The 24,807-nt window shown below is 38.6% G+C and overlaps 1 protein-coding gene across 2 annotated transcripts in view; it reads right to left on the reverse strand.

Moving 5' to 3' along the window:
• adamtsl3 (ADAMTS-like 3) overlaps positions 1–24,807 on the reverse strand; it is a 200,754-nt gene that overhangs the window by 20,181 nt on the left and 155,766 nt on the right. For both annotated transcript variants that reach the window (XM_061960954.1, XM_061960955.1), the window contains 4 exons: positions 24,468–24,552; positions 9,569–9,870; positions 6,497–6,629; positions 2,292–2,679 (listed from right to left, as the gene is read on the reverse strand). In XM_061960954.1, coding sequence (XP_061816938.1) covers positions 2,292–2,679; positions 6,497–6,629; positions 9,569–9,870; positions 24,468–24,552 — 908 coding nt within the window. The remainder of the gene's footprint in view (positions 1–2,291; positions 2,680–6,496; positions 6,630–9,568; positions 9,871–24,467; positions 24,553–24,807) is intronic.

Here is a 24,807-nt window from a genome sequence, read left to right on the forward strand (position 1 = left end):
ACTGTGGTGTACCAATAAGGACATAGCTAAATGGTAAGCAGACTTTAGTTACTTCTGTTATTTATTCCAGAGGAAAGTGAAGGCAGCAAACGAAAAGGCCGCTGAAGCAAATTTGAGACTGTGGACTATATGCGGACTAATAAGGCACAAATCAAGGGTCAGCTAACATTAGCATACATAATTATTTTTGCTATGTAATTGAAAGGAAACTGAAGGAATCCAGGACAAACGGCTACTGCAGAAAAGTGGAAACTGTTGACAATCCTGCGGAAATGGGGAAGCTACCGTTAGCATGTTAATATTTCAGCAGAGATGGAGAACTGTCTTCCACTTTGTCCAGTTTTCTCAATCACCTCTGGAATAAATAACTAAAATAAACAAACAAGCTAACATGTGCTTGTCTTATTGTATTAATTGTTTATTTGCAGAGATGGACAAACTACTTGTACTAAGCTAGGCTTTCTCTCTGGCACTCATCGAGGGTGGACGCTCCCCTTTCCTCTCCCTTTTCTCTCCTGCTTGCTTCTTTGTCTTGTCTTGTCTTAACTTTCTTGTTGCCTCTTTTTGCACTGCTCTCCAAATCTAAACATTGGAACTATTTAACTGGCCTCAACGAAATTGACAAGATCTTGGGTTTTGGGGAACCTGCTTGTCGTGACGTAGCGGTTGTTGCTGGACACACGGCGGACTCTTGGGAGAAGAAGGAGTGCCGCGTGCCTGGCGACCCTCTTCTGTTGAGGACATAAAGATATCTACATATTCGGAATTATGACAACAGGACATTTGCTGATTGGAGTAAGCGTTGCTCTGGTTTGTCCACAAATTGGACGTTGCTGGCAGTCTTCAAAGTACCCCAAAGCTGCCACAAATGATTGGAGGATGCGGGAAGAACTGTGGACACTCTTGTGATTCGGATAACATCGGACTGTCTGCCCTGCAGGATTTTTGAGGACCAGTCATAGACAATTTAGAGTGAAAAGCAAATGTTATTTTCACTCGCTTACAAAACATTCTAACTTGGATTGTTTCCCTGGCTTCGAGACTCTCCCGAAGGACAGTGCAGCGAAGACACAACAAACTCCCTTCTTGTCTCTCATGGACACACACCTGTTGTTGTTGACTTTGGACTAGCAACTGCACAAGATCAAGGCCGCGGAACAGAGACACACTGCAGGCTTACACACAAACATGCATCCCAAAAAATATACGCCACACATACACACCTCACCCCCTCAACCCAATGCCCTCGACGCAATTCCCATAGGGGTGATGAAAGGATGGTCAGCGCTTGAGAGCTGCGGCCTACCACCATGACCCCGCACTCCCTTCCCTCTGTTGCTAGATATCTCGAGATGTACGTTGTAATATGTATATGTGCTTTGCTACGGAGGTTTTTTCCCACTCCAGACTGGGCCCCCTCAGGAGCCTAGTCTAGATTGTATTTTTTTACTCATCCATCCCCAGCGGTTTACCTTTTTCCCCATCTTTTACTGGGCGCCTTGTGGCGACCCATCAGCGTTCCTGTTCTGTAACCCTGTTTGTCTAATCTTGAATGGGTTTGTGCTGAAAACAAAGTTTTGTTGTACTTGTGCAATGACAACAAAGACCTATCTATCTACAAGTTACTCTCGATTAAATGGAGCTAAGCTACAGAGGGAGCTATCCCAAGTGAATTCTAGGGAGCTACACCACAAGCTACACGGTAAACGTAGCTTGCTACATCAAAGCTACATATATATATATACATACATGTGATTTTGCTTCCTGGTTCCGATGACCCGCTTTATCTTGCCTCTGATTGGCCAGTCTGTAATGTGCCCTAACCTTAGCCAATTGTGACTCATCATACAAACACCATGGGTTTTCTCCGTATGTATGGATGGATGTCCTCATTTATCCAAGTCATTGTATTTTCTCTGTATTTTTTTTTTGTCTGGATTTGCAGAACTTTTTCTCTCTTTGTAGCTTGTAGCTTTAATGTAAGCTACCTCGTTAAATGGGTCTAAAACAGCCGAGCAACAGGAATCACTACTTGTTTAAAAAATTGTAAAGCTACTGGGAAATGTAGTTAACCTTTGCTACATGTAGCATGTTACTCTCAATCACTGTTTATTTGTTAGGAGATTGAGGACAGCAAAAAAGGGGATGCTACAGCCAAGTGAAGACTACGGAGTGCATTTGTAAAGCTTTTTAAGCCACTAGAATTGATACCTGACAGTGCTGAAAGTGAGTAGTGCCATTTTATGTAGGAAAGGGGCAGGACTGGATTATAATATGTTGACGAAGCCTACCTGGGACCAGCTGGTGACCCACTGAGGTGGACATGGCTGCTCAGTGCACGCTCGCTGGTTGGCTGGGCTTTTGATAGGGCAGAAAGTGTCTGGCAGCTCCAGGATGCTACCGTCTGCCAAGCGCTGTTTGCACAGGACAAGCCTCCTCTGAAGTCCATCACCACAGTTACCGGAGCACTGGCCCCAGTTCTGTGCCTCCCACATGGGAGGGCAGTCAAAGCGGTTGCAGGCTTGGGCGGGCCTTGGTTTAGGGTCGTGGCACTTGTCATCCCTCAAAACCTCAGTGCGGTTGCTGTCCCGCGAGGGCTGGTGAGTACATGCCACAGTGCGGGACATCAGGCCAACACCGCAGGAAGCGGAACATGAGCTCCACTGGCCTGTTTCCCACCTGTGAAGACCAATTATTATCTTTACACACACAAAATCGGAGTGCTGCCTCAACTCTGGTTAAGTTATGTATTACCTCTGGAGGTTATGTGATTGCCAGCTGTTGTCTGTCAGTTCGTTAGTTAGTGATTTAGCAACATACCGTAAATTCCTGACTATAAGCCGCTATAATTTTCCTACGCTTTGAACCCTGCTGCTCATAAAACAGTGAGGATAATATATGGAAATATACCTTTTCCTTTGAATATTTGCGCTCTATAGTCTGGAAAATACGGTAACTCAAAAAGTTATGGGCGGATTTTCATGAGACTTTCATGAAATAACCAAAATGGGATAAGGAACAACTGATTCAATTTTGATGATCCTGATCATTTCTAGGCATGGCAAGTCATGCATGATTACTTCTATTACTTAAGCTTACACTTACAACACACGGTGGAACTACTGTGTGTGTATGTGGTAACGGCTATGGCCCCACCTCCACCCACAGAGACAATTTCACTATAAAACAAAAGCTCTTGCAGCCGGTTTGGGAGCGACAGACAAACAAAACAAACACTCTCGGACATGCCGATTTAATTTATGCTTCGATGAATTACCTCCACTAAAATGTCCTGTATTCGATTGGATTTGCTTGTGTGTTTTTGCCTTTCTGTTGGTTAGTTAGCACCATAACTCGAAAATGTTATGAGCAGATCTTGATAAAACTTTCAGGAAATGTCAAAAATGGAATAAGGAACTAGTTATTATATTTTGGACGTCTGAATTAATTTTTTAAATGATTGTTTACTCTTGGGATTAGATAGGACCCGATGAGGGTCTGCGCTATTGGACTGCTTTTTTCGTTACAGAGGACACTGAGGGCATCAAGAAAGTGGGCCGCTGCAGTAAAGTAAACGTAAAGTACTAATATTGCAGGATATGCTAATGTTATTTTTTATATTTTATTTGAGAGAAGATTGAGGACTTAAATAAAATGGGCCACTGTCGCGGTGATCTGTGGGGCGGGGGTTCGCCTGTGAGCGTGTGCTGATGACATCAGCCTCACCTCGCCACAGTGGCAGCTCACGCCAGCGCTCTATAAAAGTTTGGCTGCTCAGAACTTTGTCCAGTGGCCTTGCAGAGCAGCTGATGGCAGCAGGACAGCGACATCGCATGCTAAATCATTGGACTAAAACGCATTGGGAAAAGGAAAAGATCAAAGAGGCTACCAGTAAGCTCATGTCTTTTTACTGGGCCGAAACAAACTGTTTGGAACACAGAAGCCTAGGTCTGTGCTTATGGAGCAAACAAATCATATGTATTGCTTTCTTAAATATGTGTTGCCAGTTGAGAGGTTAAAAGGTCACACTGTATTGACTGCTTTGCAGTTGTTAAATTAGAATAGAATAGAATAGAAAGCATTTTATTCATCCCTGGGGGAAATTCAGCACCACAGTTCGCTCAAAATAGACAAACACTTAGGTATTTTTTACATGTGAATAATATAAATACAGTCTATTATACAGCATTATTCACATGTGAATAATATAAATACAGTCTATTATACAGCATTATTCACATGTGAATAATATAAACACAGTCTATTATACAGCATTAGTCACATGTGAATAACATAAATACAGTCTATTATACAGCAATATTCACATGTAAATAACATAAATACAGTCTATTATACAGCAATATTCACATGTGAATAATATAAATACAGTCTATTGTACATTTAAGTACAGTCAAAAAGGAACATTATACTTGTATAAATTGTGTGCTTATATGATTATTTTGTTTAAGCTAATTTGAGTAAATAATAGTCATACAGTTAATCGATTAACCAAAGTAAATGGAAAAGTAAAAATTCTGCTTTATGGACATAGAATGTGATCCTTTGTTGGTACCTAAAACTGTGAGCAGCAGGGTCATTTGCACATCATGAATACGTTTGAATAAGTTGTAATAATTGAATAAGTTTAAGGTGTAATTTGAATTATCATATTGTAGAATAAAACATGTCAAATGATCTTGGTTAAGGTTAAAAGCAGGTTCATTTATGGGTAGATGTTTCTAAAAATAGAACTGGGCTTCTGTTTATCTAATGCTTGTATTTTACAGTATTTGCCTTTGCCCACCTGCCTTGGTTGACTCAATGAGCAATGTTTAATATAGGCAATGTTTAATATATTATTTTTTGCCTAGTATATGTGCTTTGTTGAGTTTGTGTAAATACTGATTTGAATTTAATACTTTGTTTTTTGTATGTTTAAAGGTTTTTCACCTTCCTGTTTCTGGTCAATAAATCCACAAACCGAGTGAAATCCTGAGTCTGGTTGAATACTTCCCTTTTCAAGTGTGGGAAACCCACACTTGACAGCCACTGCAATAACGCTACAATAGACTGTTTAATACATACAGCCCAAACTAAAATAGTATATGTAGAGAAAATGTAAACAAGTAAATACTTGTCGCAAGTTCATTGCACTTGTCAGAGACCCCCTGACCAATCTACCTTGTACACGACTTGAGTTTTGTAGGGTATTTTGTTTCAATAAACTTACTTAGTGCCTCACTGGGATCCAATATAAATTTAAAAGCCCCTGCAAAAAACAGGATAGGGCCCCTGTAAAACTCTAACGGGGAATCTGTTGCCGGCAACAGGATTTTCAATGTTATTTAAAAAATAATACCAATGAAAAAAATTCCTGAAAGTCTTCAAAACTAAAGTGGTATAAAGAAAACCAACAAACTGACTTCCAGATATATTTATTTGTAAGGATCATATTGTATCAAATCATTTATTTGTATAGGGTTATACTTTGTTAAACTGTCAGTAGATTTGATTTAGTCCTTGAATACGACTCAAACCAGCAACATTGTTATTTGAATAGGCCCTGCGCCACTATGAACAGAAAAAGCTGAGGTAAACAAAGTTAAGAACCTCTGTTCTATATAGGGACAACTATCCAAAGAGCGTATCTTAATTTGTCTCAGTGATGGTGGCCAAAGGAAACATGTCCAATACGTTTGTTGTGCCTGAATGCAAGATTCGAGACCGGGAAAAAAAGCTCTCCAGCTATCCAAATGCTCCACTCTTGTTGTCATTTAAAAATAAAGCCATATTGCTATTTCCTATCATGTTCTAGGATGAGATATTATTAAATGGACTGCATGTTTTCTCACAGTTCAGCAAATGCAGGTGCAAGATTTAAGGAGGCCTTGAGGAGGCACTGGAGATGGATGTGGAAATCCCAGCTGTCACTACACATTAGTGCCTTGGCCGACTAAATGAACGCAAAGCCAAGTCTTTTAAAACACACTAAAAATAATACATAATTTCAAACTGCCATTGTGCGAGATCTTGGCGAATCTCGCGAGAATTCAGCTGATTTAAAGGATTGAACGAAAGAACAGAACCAGAATTGTAAATACCTGATGATAATTTTACCGTGCAGATGCTAAAATTAAATAACATAACGGCTAATGACTAGCATGGAAATGTTTGGAGTTCTGTTGCGTTACAAAGCTAATCAACATTAGCAACATAAGATTCATATTCTTAAGTTAAAGTACCACTGATAGTCACACACACACTAGGAGTGGTGAAATTACCCTCTGCATTTGACCCATCCCCTTGTTCCAACCCCTGGGAGGTGAGGGGAGCAGTGAGCAGCAGCGGTGGTCGCACTCGGGAATCATTTTGGTGTTTTAACCCCCAATTCCAACTCTTGTTCTTGTAACATTATTACTTTTGTAAATGTAACATTGCGACATTTAATAAAAGAAAATTATTGCATACGCGGAACATTGTTGCCTAGGGTATTTACCTGGGGGGGCAAGGCTGTGTTTTGCAGTCCTGAAGAAGTGGCGGGGGTCTGCGGGCGCTCACACACAAGCTCTGGTTTAAAGCTGCCTCCCTGGTCTGCTTGTTCAGACAGATGACCACTGCCTCCTGCACACCTGACAACAGTGGAGAACCATTCAATAATATCTTCATATTCTGGACAAACTAGTTGACAGTGCTAATGTTTTAATGGCGCTATAATATTTGGACCAAAGCAATTTGCATTTGATCTGTTTTCATAGTTTCTTAAGGGTGTATTACACTGCAATCTCTAAAGGGGACAATGGACCATCATGTTGGAGCAGTTCATTGGACAAAAATAATATAAGTCGCAGAGCAAATCAAACAAGCGTGCTATTTACAAACAAATGTAATTGCACATATTCTTTTGCAAATAAATCTGTGATGAGCATACTTGCCAACCTTGAGACCTCCGAATTCGGGAGATGTGGGGAGGGCGGGGTTGAGGTGGGGTGGGGTAGGGGGTGTTTGGTGGTAGCGGGGGTGTAAATTGTAGCGTCCCGGAAGAGTTAGTGCTGCAAGGGGTTCTGGGTATTTGTTCTGTTGTTTTACGGTGCGGATGTTTTCCCGAAATGTGTTTGTCATTCTTCTTTGGTGTGGGTTCACAGTGTGGCGCATATTTGTAACAGTGTTAAAGTTGTTTGTACGGCCACCCTCAGTGTGACCTGTATGGCTGTCGATCAAGTATGCCTTGCATTCACTTATGTGTGTGTAAAAGTCGCATATATTACGCGAATGGGCCGACACGCTGTTTGTATGGAGGAAAAGCGGACGTGGCGACAGGTTGTAGAGGACGCTAAAGGCACGACCCCATATTGTCGTCCGGGTGGAAATCGGGAGAAATTGTGCCCTGGGAGATTTTTGGGAGGGGCACTGAAATTCGAGAGTCTCCCGGGAAAATAGGGAGGGTTGGCAAGTATGGTGATGAGGCAACTTGTACAGGGTGTGCGCTGCCTTCCGCCCGAGTGCAGCTGGGATAGGGACAAGCGGTAGAAAAACGGATGGATGGATGGATACCTCTTTGTATTTTTTAAAACATTTTTGGTGTGTTTGAGCTTTGCTGAGGTTATCATTATTTTCACCCCAAAAGACAAAGGGAAATTACGAATAATGACAAACGCTACTTACATGGTCAAGGTCGCCACATGTTTCCGCACTTTTTTTAATTTTTGGACAATTAACTATGCTGAAGTTTAATGTAAAAATAACTCCATAATCTCCAAAGTAGTAAAGTTAGTTTTAGTGTGCAGTTTTTTTTGTTTGTTTCAACTTTCTTGTTTTGAAGGTTACCAACACAGGAGATACTATATTGTGCAACTTTTTGCGCTCTTCAGACCTGGGATTGGTGGATAAACAGAAGTAAAGCAACAACCACGTATGCTATGTTGACATAAATACTGTACATGCTCCAATAATTTCCGGGTGTGTTGACCACACAAGCAAATATGAACCAGGGGATATCTAAATAGCGCTGGATCAAAAACATTACAAGTTGTGGCTGTAGGTTACCCCCTTATGTAGTTTTAGGGATGGGTACCTAATTTGATATATATATATGTATTAGAGATGTCCGATAATATCGGCCTGCCGATATTATCGGCCGATAAATGCTTTAAAATGTAATATCGGAAATTATCGGTATCGTTTTTTAAATTTATTTTATTTTATTAAATCAACATAAAAACACAAGATACACTTACAATTAGTGCACCAACCCAAAAAAACTCCCTCCCCTATTTACACTCATTCACACTCATTCACACAAAAGGGTTGTTTCTTTCTGTTATTAATATTCTGGTTCCTACATTATATATCAATATATATCAATACAGTCTGCAAGGGATACAGTCCGTAAGCACACATGATTGTGCGTGCTGCTGGTCCACTAATAGTACTAACCTTTAGCAGTTAATTTGACTCATTTTCATTAATTACTAGTTTCTATGTAACTGTTTTTATATTGTTTTACTTTCTTTTTTATTCAAGAAAATGTTTTTAATTTATTTATCTTATTTTATTTTATTATTTTTTTTTAAAAGAACCTTATCTTCACCATACCTGGTTGTTCAAATTAGTCATAACAATGTGTTAATTCCACGACTGTATATATCGGTATCGGTTTATATCGGTATCGGCAATTAAAGATTTGGACAATATCGGAATATTGGATATCGGCAAAAAGCCATTATCGGACATCCTTAATATATATATATATAAATAAAACAAATTCCATCAGCACTAACTGGTATCTTTTACTGAATAATCAAACGGTACACTATCTTGATACTTTTGTTGTTCGTAATGTCACATCTGGTTGCATACTAAACACCGGCTCAAACACTTGGCAAGAAAATAAGCACTGAAGCAGCAGTCATAACGGACTAAGCCAAACTGCTTATAGATAATGTAGAAATTTGAATGCCAACAAAGCAAATATGCTTAATAGAAAACGCTCAAACGTAAAGTAAGGCTTTACTTTTCCAAAATGCCAGCTTGATGCTAATTTACACACCGTAGTCTTATACACTACTACTGTCTAACGTCTCAGAATTGCAACTTCATGCAAAGTCTACTATTTAATACTTGCAAATGAGACTCAGAAATGTAATTAGAAAACAAGATGGAACAGCAGGTCAGCAAAAACATCATACTCAGCTAATTTTTAAATGTATCTTTAAAAATTAGATATTATTAAACAATTAACATTTACTAACACACCAAAAAAAGTATTGAAAATTGGTACCGCTGAGTACCGATATTGATTCCCAGGTACCGGGAAATTGGTACTGTATCAGTTCAAATGTGAAAGATACCCAGCAATTTTGCATTTAGCAGCTTTATCTACCTCTGCATGCGCCTTACTGTTACTACAACAGTGATTCTATTTGCTGCTGTGTTGCACAATATACGTGTTTAATAAATGACCATGTGGTCAAACAGAGCTAAGTTTTGATTTTTCTCTGTCTAATGCACTCCAAATAATTATAAATGTTAAAGAAACAACTTTTTAAGTATATTTACGGTGGGTCAATACCTCCTCCACAGCTCTCGGAGCACTCGGTGAAGCCGTCATATTCCCACTCATACAGCTCCTCTCCTTGGACCATCTCCTCCATCTCCATGTCCTCCTCATCTACATCATCGCCACCGTTTGGCTTATGGCATGGAGTACGGTTGCAAGGTTGGCTTTCTGGGGGTTTGATGCCGTCGCACTCGTCATCAGGGAGCTCGGCGACCGTCTGGGAGAAGGACAGCAAGACCTGACACTTGACGGCGCGGCGTCGAATGCCGATACCGCACGTCCTGCTGCATGGCTGCCATGGAGCTGGGATGAAGCTGAGGATTAGAAAAATGTGTCCATTTAATAATCACATTGGTGGATTTGATTTTATACTTAAAAATTGTCCTAAAACACAGTTGGCCTGATCTACTAATATCCAAATACCTTGCTCTAATCTATAAAATAGCGTGTACTATTAGTGTGCGTGTTGTGTGTGTGATCTACTATGACTGCGTGTGTAAAATTGAACAGTGAAAGTGGTGCAGACCGCCTTATTTAAATGATTTTGCGTGTACTAGGGTTGTATGGTATACAATACGATATTAGTATAGTATCGCGATACTAATGAATCATATTTGGTACTATACCGCCTCTGAAAAATACCGGTCCCCCATCCTCCCGCGCCCCCATCGTCGTCACGTTGTGTCATTGCTGGTTTATGAGCAGAGGAGCATGTTCAGCAGTGCACAATCACAGAGTACTTACAAACAGACACAGTGTGCAGACAAAAAAGGGAGAACAAACGCATTTTGGCTTAAAAACTAAAGATAAAGGTGAAGTTATAACATTGAAACGCCCTCAGGAAGAGGTGCTTTAAGACTTGGCTAGCTAGCTAGCGGTTAACGTCAAGCCGCTATCGGCAGTGTTTTAGCTACTTCTAAATCACTAATCATCGCCTCCAAGGCGACAAATAAAGTAAGTTTCTTACAAGTATCATCCCTGCAGGACGAGGAATAGCTAAACATGCTTCACTACACACCGTAGCTCACCGGCGTCACAATATAAACAAACGCCATTGGTGGATCTACACCTGACATCCACTGTAATGATACCAAGTGAGGAGCGTATCTAGTCGATACTACTATGATTACGTCTATTTTTTGGCGTCACATCTTCTTTCGGTTTTTTTTAAAATTTATATTACAAACCCCGTTTCCAAATGAGTTGGGAAATTGTGTTGGATGTAAATATAAATGGAATACAATGATTTGCAAATCATTGTATTCCGTTTATATTTACATCTAACACAATTTCCCAACTCATATGGAAACGGGGTTTGTATGTTTATAAATTCAAGAAATATGTCCCTGGACACATGAGGACTTTGAATATGACCAATGTATGATCCTGTAACGACTTGGTATCGGATTGATACCCAAATTTGTGGTATCATCCAAAACTAATGTAAAGTATCCAAACAACAGAAGAATAAGTGATTATTACATTTTAACAGACGTGTAGATAGAACTCGTTAAAAGAGAAAGTAAGCAGATATTAACAGTAAATGAACAAGTAAATTAATAATGCATTTTCTACCACTTTTCCTTCATAAGTTTGACACAATAATAGAATGATAAATGACACAATATGTTACTGCATATGTCAGCAGATTAAATTAGGAGCCTTTGTTTGTTTGCTTACTACTAAAAGACAAGTTGTCTTGTATGTTCACTATTTTATTTAAGGACAAACTTGCAATAAGAAACATATGTTTAATGTACCTTAAGATTTTTTGTTAAAACAAAGCAGATAATGCAATTTTTTGTGGTCCCCTTTTATTTAGAAAAGTACCGAAAAGTATCGAAATAATTTTGGTACCGGTACCAAAATATTGGTATCAGGACAACACTATCGTGTACTATACGGGGCATCACCACCGAAACACTCATTACACTCATTTACTTTACATCCATGTTATCAAGCTCCTACCTGTGGCGTTTTGCTATGTTTTCAAACATACAGCAAACGTTTACCACTTTTTATTGGGCATTTTAGAAGTAGTCGTGCAGTGCATCCATATTGACACCACTTTTAGTTTTTAGGCTGCACTATTGTGCTCAAGATGCACAAAATGCATACTTCCAGAAGTGTTTGTCATATAGTATTTATGTTAGTAATACATATTCTATGTGAAAAAACGAACGTCACAAAAAAAAAAAATGAATTTGTTTTTTTCAGTTCCTTGAGTCGTCAAGCAGCTATGAAATTATAAAAGGATGTTGCTGAATAGACAATGTGTCTAATATTGTTTACTTCTGACGGTTCAAATATGTTGAAGCGTACATGTTGGACGGAGGATTATCTGTCTTTGCAGAGCGAGCACTCCTCTCTCACAACCGTGTGTTGAACTGTCAGTTTGTGTCTTTTTTAAACGTGCTAAATAAAAAAATGAAAAATAGTGCTCCAAAACAGTGATGAGTGTTGATAAATCCTATTGTGGGTGCTAATATATAACATATTTGCATCTTCGCCTCCGAGTATTGTGTGGGTTTTGATGATCAGCATATATTTTGCATATTAAGACAGAGACGTAAAATGGATTGCACACCTTATTCTGCTCACTTTACTAACCCAATCTACTTTGCACACGTTTAGTAGTGTTTTAGTACATGCAAACCTTTAGTAAATCAGGCCTAATGTTTACAGTCAATAAATATTTTAAGTAGGGATGTCCGATAATGGCTTTTTGCCGATATTCGATATTCCGATATTGTCCAACTCTTTAATTACAGATACCGATATCAAACGATACCGATATAAACCGATATATACAGTCGTGGAATTAACACATTATAATGCCTAATTTGGACAACCAGGTATGGTGAAGATAAGGTACTTTTTTAAAAAAAATTATAAAATAAGATAAAGAAATTAAAAACATTTTTTTGAATACAAAATAAAGTAAAACAATATAAAAACAGTTACATAGAAACTAGTAATTAATGAAAATGAGTAAAATTAACTGTTAAAGGTTAGTACTATTAGGGGACCAGCAGCACGCACAATCATGTGTGCTTACGGACTGTATCCCTTGCAGACTGTATTGATATATATTGATATATAATGTAGGAACCAGAATATTAATAACAGAAAGATACAACCCTTTTGTGTGAATGAGTGGGAATGAGTGTAATTGGGGAGGGAGGTTTTTTGGGTTGGTGTACTAATTGTAAGTATGTTTTTTATGTTGATTTAATTAAAAAAAAAACAATTAAAAAAACGATACCGATAATAAAAAAAACGATACCGATAATTTCCGATATTACATTCTAAAGCATTTATCGAACATCTCTATTTACAGTCAATAAATATTTTAAGATATCATTGTGCAGACTAAATATTACTGTTTACATTATTTCCTATGAGAAGGAAATGGGACAATAAGATTTCTGTCTTTTAGACTTAAATTAAGACATGAATATTGTTTGAATTCAGTTTGTCTTGCGCTCCGTTAATGGAACAGCTGTGACACATTAGAATTGGTGGGTTTAGAAAAAAAGCACTTTCATGTGCGAAAAAAAAGAGATCATGGGCGTCAAGGACTTTTCAACAGCTCAGGGAAAGTAGAAATATTCCAATCTTGCTCGAAGACTTCCTGCGATATAAAAAGTGTCAGATTAAAATAAAACTCTTGGAAGGAAAGGATTCTTTTTTTGGACAAATGTCTTTTCAAGATGATGAATTAATGATGACCTGCAAAAATAAGCAACGTTGGCCCCTTAGCAAGGTTGTCTTTTGTGCACAAGAGATGTTTACGACTTTCCTCCGAGGAAATTTGATTTAGTGCCGTTTTTGGATCGGACGCTCAGCCAAAAACATGACTAGTCTCCATTTCTGGTTCTTCTGTTTTTATGTAGCTTTTACACGCTTTCTCAAACCAGAGATGAGGCAAAGTCGCAGATGTTTAGAACTGGCAAACACGCTCACTAATGCGAGTCATGCAAGCGCGCCGGGCCGCTCTCCAAAAGGACAGTTTTTTAATATTAGTCAGTGGACATGTGAGACATCTGGAGCAGCTGCGGGTGTGCTGAGACAATGCCGGTTGCTCTTGACAAAAGATGAGGACACTTTTTATTTGGTACCTTATGTGACCTCGCATACATCACACTTATGACAAGGCAGGTGCTCAACGTCAACATCAAAACATCAAACTCATGGAAAAGATTAACTGTTAGAGCCATTTCGGACATACAGTCGTGGTCAAAAGTTGCATGCAAAATAAAGTATTGTGGTTGCCAACCAGGGACAGTTGAAGGAGCCATCAGTCAGACCAGAGGAATGGTGGGAAATAGAGACAAGCAGGAAGTGGAACAAAAAATAAGAGTGCAGGACAGGAAATAATGTCAAATTCAGGAATTAATGAATAACTGTCGGAAAATCATGAGATTATTTACAGTCGTGGTCAAAAGTTGTAAAGAACATAATGTCATGGCTGTCTTGAGTTTCCAATCATTTCTACAACTCTTATTTTTTTGTGATAGAGTGATTGGAGCACATACTTGTTTGTCTCATTCATGAAGTTTGGTTCTTTTATGAATTTATTATGGGTCTACTGAAAATGGAATAAGCGGTAGAAAATGGATGGATGGATGAAAATGCGACCAAATCTGCTGGGTCAAAAGTATACATACAGCAATGTTAATATTTGGTTACATGTCCCTTGGCAAGTTTCACTGCAATAAGGTGCTTTTGGTAGCCTTCCACAAGCTTCTGGCAAGCTTCTGGTTGAGTTTTTGACCACTCCTCTTGACAAAATTGGTGCAGTTCGGCTAAATGTGTTGGTTTTCTGACAGCATTGTCCACACGTTTAAGTAAGGACTTTGGGAAGGCCATTCTAAAAACTTAATTCTCGCCTGAGTTAGCCATTCCTTTAACATTTTTGATGTGTGTTTGGGGTCATTGTCCTGTTGGAATATTTTTATATATTTACACATTGTTTTCTTGCATGCACACATCGCACTGTATGGAATGGCCTCAATCTCGTTACCCTGCGTAATGACAAAAAAGGTGATTCTGATTCTGATTCTGAGCACCCAACTGCGCCCAAGACCCAACCTCCGGGCTGATGAATTTATGTTGTCCTGAAGAATTTGGAGGTAATCTGTCAGGCTTGTCCCTGACAGTTTGGTTAAGTTTTAGTTTTTCCTCTGTTTTATTTCCTGTCAGCACTCTTATTTTGGTTCAGTTTCCTGTTTGTCTCTCTGAATGCTGCCCCTCAGCTGTGGCTGATTGGCACCTGGCCACACCTGGTGTCAATCAGCCAGCTGCTATTTATACCTGCCCTGCCCTCCAGTCACTGCTGGATTATTGTCATTGTCGATGTCATCACTACCTGTCGTTAGAGCTACTACCTGTCATGTCTACTACTTGTCGTTGTAGCTCTGTCTACTTTTGTTCACTCTGCTCATGTCATAGTTCCTTCGTGTCCCAGTAAGTGTTTTTGTTTCTTGTCGACAGTTAGCCTTTGTGCTATTTTAGTTCATAGCCAAGTTTGTTCTCCGCCTTGTGCGCGCCTTTTGTTTGTTTTTTTTGCTATAGTGTTAAATTAAATCATGTTTTCCTGGAAAAAGCCTGCCATCTCTGCATCTTGGGGTTCGTCACCAACATACTCTGACATAATCCTCCTTTTTCATTGTCCCATTTACTCTCTGCTCTGGGCCTGTTTTGCTGCCAATGGAACTGGTGCTTTAGAGAGAGTAAAAGGGACAATGAAAAGGAGGATTACCTCCAAATTCTTTAGGGCAACCTAAAATCATCAGCCCGGAGGTTGGGTCTTAGGCGCTCCAACAGGACAATGACCCCAAACACACGTCAAAAATGTTAAAGGAATGGCTAAATCAAGCTAGAATTAAAAATTTTAGAATGGTGTTCCCAAAGTTCTGACTTAAACATGTGGACAATGCTGAAGAAACAAGTCCATGTCAGAAAACCAACAAATTTAGCTGAACTGCACCAATTTTGTCAAGAGGAGTGGTCAAAAATTCAACCAGAAGCTTGTGGATGGCTACCAAAAGCGCCTTATTGCAGTGAAACTTTCCAAGGGACATGCAACCAAATATTAACATTGCTGTATGCAATGTTCCCTCTAATTTTTCATGTGTGTGAGCAAACGCACAAACTCCCTGAGCATTCAGTGGAGCACAAGTGAGCAACATCAGACGTGCACACTGTGGCCACACCAGCGTCACACCTGTCCCAAACCTGACATCATAACAATTTAAATGTTTTATTAAAATAATTTTCTGATTTAAGTGATTTTGCCCTCTTACAATGACAATAACAAAAAAAACATGTTTTTCATGACCTATGTGCTAGTATTGTATGTCTGGCTGCGGGTCCTGCCTTTAAAAGAAATGTTACCCCTTTCAGAGATTACATTTAGTTCCTGTAACTTTCTGTCTGTAAAATACATCTTTTTATTAGCATTTATGAAATCTAGTGACAATATTTCATGAATAATATCCTTAAATTTACATTCTTAATAAATGGCAGTAAAATAAGCACACATTTGATTGAGGAGTCAGAGTGTTACAACCTGGCATTTACACATTGTGTGGCGTTGGGGTTGTCCGACTTTTCGTGTGGCCATAAACGCAACACTGGCTAAATGCCATGAGTGCGTGTGTTGGTGCAGGTGAGACAGAGCGAGCGGCTTCTGTTGAAACGACGGATGACAAAGTTGGTTTAAGCCTGGTTTGTATGGCAGAAAATTACCAGTTTTTAGAGATACAAGTTTTTTTTACTCATGTTTTTGGTGTGGTTACTAACAGTTTTGCTCAATAAAGTGATTGATGGAATACCTGTCCGTAAAGTGTCTCGACAGACGATAATTGAACTGTGTTGACAAAGATTGTTTTATTCATTGGGGCAACTCTGGTTGTCACTTGTCACTCATAGAGTTGCATCAAATCATACAGAATAAATTGTTGTGTGTTTATTTTGTTTAAAGTTCAGATGGGATTTTTGATTTTCTGCGCGGCATTAATTTGCTGTGCGCAGAGGACGCGTGAGCAGTGCGCAATTGCGCAGGCGCGCACCTTAGAGGGAACGTTGGCTGTATGTATACTTTTGACCCAGCAGATTTGGTCACATTTTCAGTAGACCCATAATAAATTCATAAAAGAACCAAACTTCATGAATGTTTTTTTGACCAACAAGTATGTGCTCCAATCACAAAAAAATAAGAGTTGTTGAAATTATTGGAAACTCAAGACAGCCATGACATTATGTCCTTCACAAGTGTACGTAAACTTTTGACCACAACTGTAATTACACATATTTTTTATGTTTACATATCATGCTTTGTTTAAAGTAAATTTAATTATACAGTACTAGTTTGAATGACTGTATATTTGGCATTTTGCTATATTATTGGTAAATAAATAAAAATCATGCACCTGGGGATAGGTTGATTGGCAACACTAAATTGGCCCTAGTGTGTGAATGTGAGTGTGAATGTTGTCTGTCTATCTGTGTTGGCCCTGCGATGAGGTGGCGATTTGTCCAGGGTGTACCCCGCCTTCCGCCCAATTGGAGCTGAGATAGGCTCCAGCGCCCCCCGCGACCCCAAAGGGAATAAGCGGTAGAAATGGATGGATGGATGGATTGTCTTTCACTTCCCATCAATATAGTTGTGCTCTATTAGTTTGCTCTGTTTAGACAGGGTGTTGTAAAGTGCAAGTAACTGTCGTAACTTGTCAGCAACTGCTGTAAATGTGACAATGTTTTGCTTTGACAGGTCGAACAGGGCATGAAGCAGCAGCTTTTTTGACCGTGTTTAAACGTGTTAAACATATGCAAATGTGACTTAAGCGCTATCACCAAATGACTATCGCCCCATAGATCTTCTGTGCCAGTGCATTGAGCAAGTCAAACACTGGATGTGCCAAAATGTCCTACAACTAAATGAAGATAAAACTGAGATAATTGTTTTTGGTGCTAAAAAAGAAAGGTTTAAAGTCATCCACTACCTTCAATCACTGTCCCTGAAAACCTCAAATAAAGCCAGAAATATTGGGGTTATTTTAGATTCTGATTTCGACAGTCACATCAAATCAGTAACAAAATCGGCCTACTATCACCTCAAAAATGTAACAAGACTTAGAGGGCTCATGTCAGCTCAAGACTTAGAAAAACTTGTACATGCCTTTATTACCAGTAGGCTAGACTATTGTAATGGTCTCCTTGCAGGTCTTCCCAAAAAAACTGTCAGGCAGCTACAGCTTGTTCAGAACGCTGCTGCTAGAGTTCTAACAAAGACTAAAAAATGTGAGCACATTACACCAATTCTTAAATCCTTACATTAGCTCCCTGTACATCAGAGAATTGATTTAAAAAATCCTCCTGCTCACATATAATTCACTACATGGTCTAGGGCCTAAGTATATCACCGATATGCTCCCACTATATAAGCCCTCTAGATCACTAAGATCTTCTGAGACCAATTTGTTAGCGGTTCCCAGAGTAAACTCAAATCAAGGAAGAGCATCATTCAGTCACTATGCAACAAATAGCTGGAATAAACTTCCTGAAGATGTCAGACTTTCCCCAACTCTGACTACTTTTAAAACTAGACTGAAAACGTTTATGTTCACCTTAGCTTTCAGCTAAATCTTTTAATCTTTTAACCTTTAACGTCCACACTGTTTTTATTTTTATTGTCTGCATTTTAATTTTGCTTTTATTTTCTTACATTTCACTTTGTTGTGCTGTGAAGCACTTTGAGTCTGCCTTGTGTATGAAAAGTGCTATACAAATAAAGTTGCCTTGCCTTGCCTTGCCTTAAGACGTGTTTGTGCTAATGTCATCTGTATTATTTTTTGCTATTCTTGTTACCGTTCGTCAGGAAGAAAAGTGAAAATAAACCCTGTCATTTTTTTATACTTTGGATCGGCGTCAGCCTGTTGTTATTGTGGGACACAGGAACAGCTGATCAAAAGAAAACCACATGTCTGAAACTGTATGCCCTACCGAGGAAACGGCAAAGGAAGTTTAGTTGCCATTACATGAACAATGAACATACTGATTTCCATTTTTACATCTACTCATGAAATTCTGCGCACAAAAGGGTGAAAAGTTGTCTAAATATGCAGCCCGACTGTGTTGCCTGTGTTATTCTTTTTCTGACGAAGACACCACAATGTAGCACAGTTGTAACGACCTATGACTGGGAATTTCTCACACAGCTCAATGTGCTCTATGTCCGTGGTTCTCTGACTTTTTTTTCACCAAATACCTCTTCAGAAGACACTTGGTCCTCCAAACACCACCATAATGATTAACGGTAAAATACAGTAGCGTACTAGGCGTAAGTATTTATAAAAAACAAGGCAGAGGTTTTATTTAACAAGTATATTTAATATTTTTGGCCACTGAAACTTTACGCATAGTATGAACAGAAACACCGAATTAGGGTTGTACGGTATAGTACCGCAATACTAATGAATCATATTCGGTACTATTCCGCGTCTGAAAAGTAAAGTACTGGTCCGCCAAGTACAGTAGCGTATCTAGTCGATACTAGTAAAATTACATCGATGTTTTTTCACATCACATCTTCTTTCGTTTTTTTAAATTTATATTATGTTTATAAACTCAGGAAATATGTGCCTGTACACATGAGGACTTTGAATATGACCAATGTATGATCCTGTAACTACTTGGTATCGGATTGATACGCAAATTTGTGCTATCATCCAAAATTAATGTAAAGTATCAAACAACAGAAGAATAAGTGATCATTACATTTTAACAGAAGTGTAGATAAAACATGTTAATAGAGAAAGTAAGCAGATATTAACAATAAATGAACAAGTAGATTGATAATACATTTTTTACTACTTGTCCTTAATAATTTTGACAAAATAATAGAATGAGAAATAGCACAATATGTTACTGCATATGTCAGCAGCTAAATTAGGAGCCTTTGTTTGCTTACTTACTACTAAAAGACAAGTTGTCTTGTATGTTCACTATTTTATTTAAGGACAAACTTGCAATAAGAAACATATGTTTAATGTACCGTAAGATTTTTTGTAAAAATATAGCCAATATTGCAATTTTTTGTGGTCCGCTTTATTTAGAAAAGTACCGTAAAGTATCCAAATAATTTTGGTACCGGTAATAATCATCACGGGACAACACTACACTGAATTATAAAACACTGGAATAAAATATTCGCTCCCTACTGATCCGCGCTTCCATTATCGGATTTAAGGCACGACAGTAGTTTGGATGTACTTGTCATTATTAAACAGACAACCTCCACCTTTTCCTATTATAGCCCGTAGCTACCAACAAGGGATAACTGTCTGTCAGCGGGTAGTGGAAGGAACGCGTACATACGCCGAAGTATGGCTACACAGAAGCACTTGCAAAATTAAAATGATTCACTTTTTTTGTACCTCCTTTCATTTTCTTGTCATCAGTTGATAATATATTTTACATGGTATTTAATGTTTATGATAGTTTTCTATTTTATTTATATTGTAACGGACCGGGTCCTATGTTATGTTATATTTTATTCAATGTTTAACAGATGTTGTGGTTTCCAATGGCCTTGAAGGCACCATTGTTACGTGCAGCTTTCTCTGCCAATGTTCGTCTTTATTTACATGTGTTCTGCGTGTTGATTGGCTGCCAAAGGGTGGACTCCAGCGGAGAATGTGGAGAACATTCGGTTCCCACGCGTGTTGAGTGGTAAAAATGGCGCTTCTGTTTTTGTCTTAACGGTTTATTTTGCCGTCGACTACGGCCAACAGTAGTTTGATTATAATGACTTCCACTGAAGGCTCGTAAACCTTTAACAACGGCTCCAGTCACCTCATTACAATATTTAGTTCCACTACTGCCTATAAAGTGCTTAAAGAAACATCCAAACACTTCCATCAAGTTTTCGTTTTACACACTGTAAGTTTATATGTAATGTAGTAACAGGCACATTTATAATAACATTTAATTTGTACGTATTTTGCTAAACTTTAGCATTTGGGGGCGCATTAATTTCACAAACGCATCACAAAGTTTGCTGCAGACTTCGTCATAGCCAACAAACGTCATCGAGCATCACTTACTGTACAATGTCTGCTCTCACTGGGATGCCGACTATTAAGATGTAGATTTATTCCCGTTCAGAAGTTACCCAATACTCGCAAAGAAAATAGGGGGTTGGAACCAAGAGTCTTTTTGTGTCTTTCTCGCCAATTCAGTGGCTAAATTGGATGCCAAAGTTGACCAACAGTTTGAGAATCACTGCTCTAGTTTGATCATCAGGACTCCTCTTCCTCCTATCCAGGAGATCGCAAAAAGCCACTGCCTGACCAGGGCTCAGAAAATCTGCAGAGACTCCTCCCACCCCCTGTTTTCACTGCTGGACTCTAGAAAGAGGTTCCGCAGCCTCCGTAGCAGAACCTCCAGGTTCTGTAACAGCTTCTTCCCTCAGCCCGTAAGACTCTTGAACGCATTAAAATAATCCCCTCAATTCCCCCCAAAAATGGATTAACTTGCTGGAATATAAAGACAATATAACATTCATCCATAAACCTGGATGCATATGCAAAAGTGCAATATATTTATCTATACAGTAATCTATTTATTTATATCTGCACCTTATTGCTCTTTAATCCTGCACTACCATGAGCTAATGCAACAAAATTGTGTTCTTATCTGTACTGCAAAGTTCAAATTTGAATGACAATAAAAGGAAGTCTAAGTCTAAGTCTATCCAGAACACACACTGTAACTTTTGGGTGTTAAACCCCATCCACAAAAAAAAACTATAAGTGGACTGACAAGCATTGCCTAAAAAAACATGTCAACCTAAATATAATTGCATGGGCACCTCCAGAACTTAGTAAATAATTGTCCATAATCATTGAATAAAACTTTGAGTACTTATATCATGAATATTAGCATTGACCACAACCCAAACGACATTTACTGTTACGCAAAAGCATGAGGACACCACATGGTGTAATGAATGCAATTTGATGAGAAACAGTCCCTTCAGGAATTTGGGACGTTGCAATCGCGCCAATTGACGAATGAAACCAATCTCTGCAAATAACGTGTGGATTTGCAACTGCCCGGCACATTTTGGCCAATCATTGTCATTTTTGACAAACTGATTTGTTCCTAACTCGCACATCAACTGCATCACCCTTACATCCTTGTTTAAATAGGCATGTGTGATGATAATCGCTCCTCATTTACCACCAAATGTATTGCAATGGATCGCGCTCAACAGTTCACCAACACATGTACTGTGTTGATTGAAACATTAACGAAAGTTTATGGTTGTCAACTTAAGTACGCATCCATAAAAAAACATACTTGTAGACGACAGAGGAGGCAGCGGACAAATAAGTGATCTTTGGTGGTGTTTATATTAAAACTACACACACACTATTGGTATTGGTCACTGTCGTATTGCATATTAGGAGGTTTAATATGAAGGCGATGCATATTCCACATGCAAGCCTTTCAAGGGGAACTGCACTTTTTTTTTTAATTGGGTCAATCATTCTCAATCCTCAGACAAGCACACGCAAGTTTTTATTTTTATGCATTCTAACTAGTAAATACATGCGATCAGAAGTCTGCTTACAATGGAGTATATGGAAGCCGCTCTATTCCACCTATAAAGCACTTAAACAACACTTTCAAACACCTCCATCAATGTTTCATATACACACTGTAGGTATATGTAATGTAGTAACAGGCACATACATAATACCATGTTACGTATTTTGATCACTTTAAGCATACGGGGCGCATTAATTTCACAATCGCATCAAAACGTTTGCTTTTTCCTTCGACAACATCACTGATTTCTACTCACTGCAGACTTTATGAGAGTCAGCAAACATGATAAAATGTCACTTACTGTACAATGTCTGCTCTCCCTGGGATGCAGACCGATGGGATGTTGATACATTTCAGTTTAGATGAAGAATGACTCACAATCCTCGTGAAAAAAACATGGGGAGGTGGAACAAAGTTTATTTTCATGTCTTTCTTTCCATTTCGGGTCTAAATTGGATGCCAAAGATGATCTAGTTATCGGATGATGTCCTCATCCTTCAAATATTGTGGTGAGAGACGTGCTTTAAGTTTAGGATTCACTTAGTTCTGTTCCAGCACCGCTGTTTTGTGTTCATTGTTGCCTCATGAAACTGTGCTGCTAATTTATGTATTTTTCTTCACTAACGGCCATTATGTTTTGTATTCAACAAACGGTTTTCATATGACACCGACAGAGACACTGAAAAAGTGTGTTATTGTTTGTGCTATGGCGACATCTTTCGGACGAGTTGGCTCACGGCAGGTGCTAGGTTGAAAATGTATTTCCTGCTTAGTGCCCTAAACCAGAAGCATATCCTGTGCTGTCTACTATTGGTCTATAGTGTTTCTGCTCGAAAATATTCTTATAATAATAATAATAATAATAATAATAATGGATTGGATTTATACAGCGCTTTTCTATCGACTAGATCAGGGGTGCCCAAACTACGGCCCACGGGCCGTATAAGGCCCACCAGCGTCCAAAATCCGGCCCGCAGGAACTCCCAAGTTAAAAAAACAAAATTTAAAAAAATAAAATAAAAAAATACATTTTTTTTAAATAATTGTTTTTATTTTTATATCTGTCCTTTTAATCCATTTTCTACCGCTTGTTACTCTCTGTGTCTCCTCCCAGCTCAGGTAAATCATATTGTCTAAAATTTTATTTTCCCATCGATAACGTGACATCATCGGCAAGTGCGCGCTCTTTTTAGTCAATTAGTGCGGGAGGAATATATATATATATATATATATATATATATATATATATATATATATACGTTAGGTCAGGAAAAAACCCAGAGGCTATGTCATCCCTACAAGCCTGTTTCGCAGGTTTCACTGCTCGTCAGGGGATTTTATATATATAATCAATTGTTTCCCTGAAACAAACCTTGACTAATATATATATATATATATATATATATATATATATATATGTATATATATATATATATATATATTTACACAACCCGGCCCCAAAATGTTTTAACCCAATGTGGCCCCCCGAGTCAAAAGTTTGGGGATCCCTGGACTAGATACTCAAAGCGGTCACAGAGAAGTGAGAACCACTTATTCATTCACTCCACATTCACCATTCAGTACACCAAGCAACGAATGTAAGTTTTACAATTCAACTAAAACAATTCATACTTACTAAACCGTCCCATGTGTGATGCCTGCAGGAATGCTTTCCTGCATATTTGTACGCACTATCGTAATGTAATCAAGCCAGAATCGTTAGCATTAGCAAATACGCTAACACGTTTACAAGTGTCTCTGTTAGTATTATTAACTTACAATGGCATTCCTTTGTATTGTTTCAGTTTTGTAAATTCACAAAAACGTCACTGTGGAGTTATTGACTCTATTTAGCTGATTGGAGATGAGCTAGCTTCCACTGTCTTCTGTTTTGTTTGATCAGTCGTTTTACTGCCATGTGACATGCACCATTTGGAAACAATTAAGGTACGTAAATAAACAATTACAAAATATTTTGTACCAGTATTTATCTGCGGCTTATGGTACGGTGCGGCTAATGTTTGTAAAAATATCTATTTATTCTAAAAAAATTGGTGGGTGCGGCTTAAATACCGGTGCGCTCCATACCATGAATTGATTAACTTCGACACCCGACTTAAACAAGTTGAAAAAATTATTCGTGTGTTACCATTTAGTGGTCAATTGTACGGAATATGTACTGTACTGTGCAATCTACTAAAGTTTCAATCAATCAATCAAAGCCTGGAAAGTATGGTAAGTAAGCTGGGCTTCACATGAGATGAATAAGTAGAACAAAAAAAATACTTACTTGGGCTCCTCGGTTACGACCATCTCCTCTTCGAGCTCGATGGCCTGCTTGTGCCACAAAGGTTTGGCCTCAACAGGTAGTGTATCTAAAGAAAAAAAACACACAAAAATGCTCTTTAAGCCATTCAGACGCTTGAAAAAAAAAATTCCTCGAAAAGGCATGACTACTCGCAAAGTGGACTCGAGCAGTGGTTGCCAAACTTTTCTCAGTCTGGTTTCCTCTTCAAATATTTGACCTGAAGTCATGTACACCCTTGTCCTGCACACTTAAAAAACATCAACCATTGTTTCTAAGAACAAAAAAAAACATTTCACTCAAAAGTTATTGGTAAATAGTTTTC

Source organism: Nerophis lumbriciformis, linkage group LG05, assembly GCF_033978685.3.
Source record: "Nerophis lumbriciformis linkage group LG05, RoL_Nlum_v2.1, whole genome shotgun sequence".
Classification (NCBI taxonomy): Eukaryota; Metazoa; Chordata; class Actinopteri; order Syngnathiformes; family Syngnathidae; genus Nerophis; species Nerophis lumbriciformis.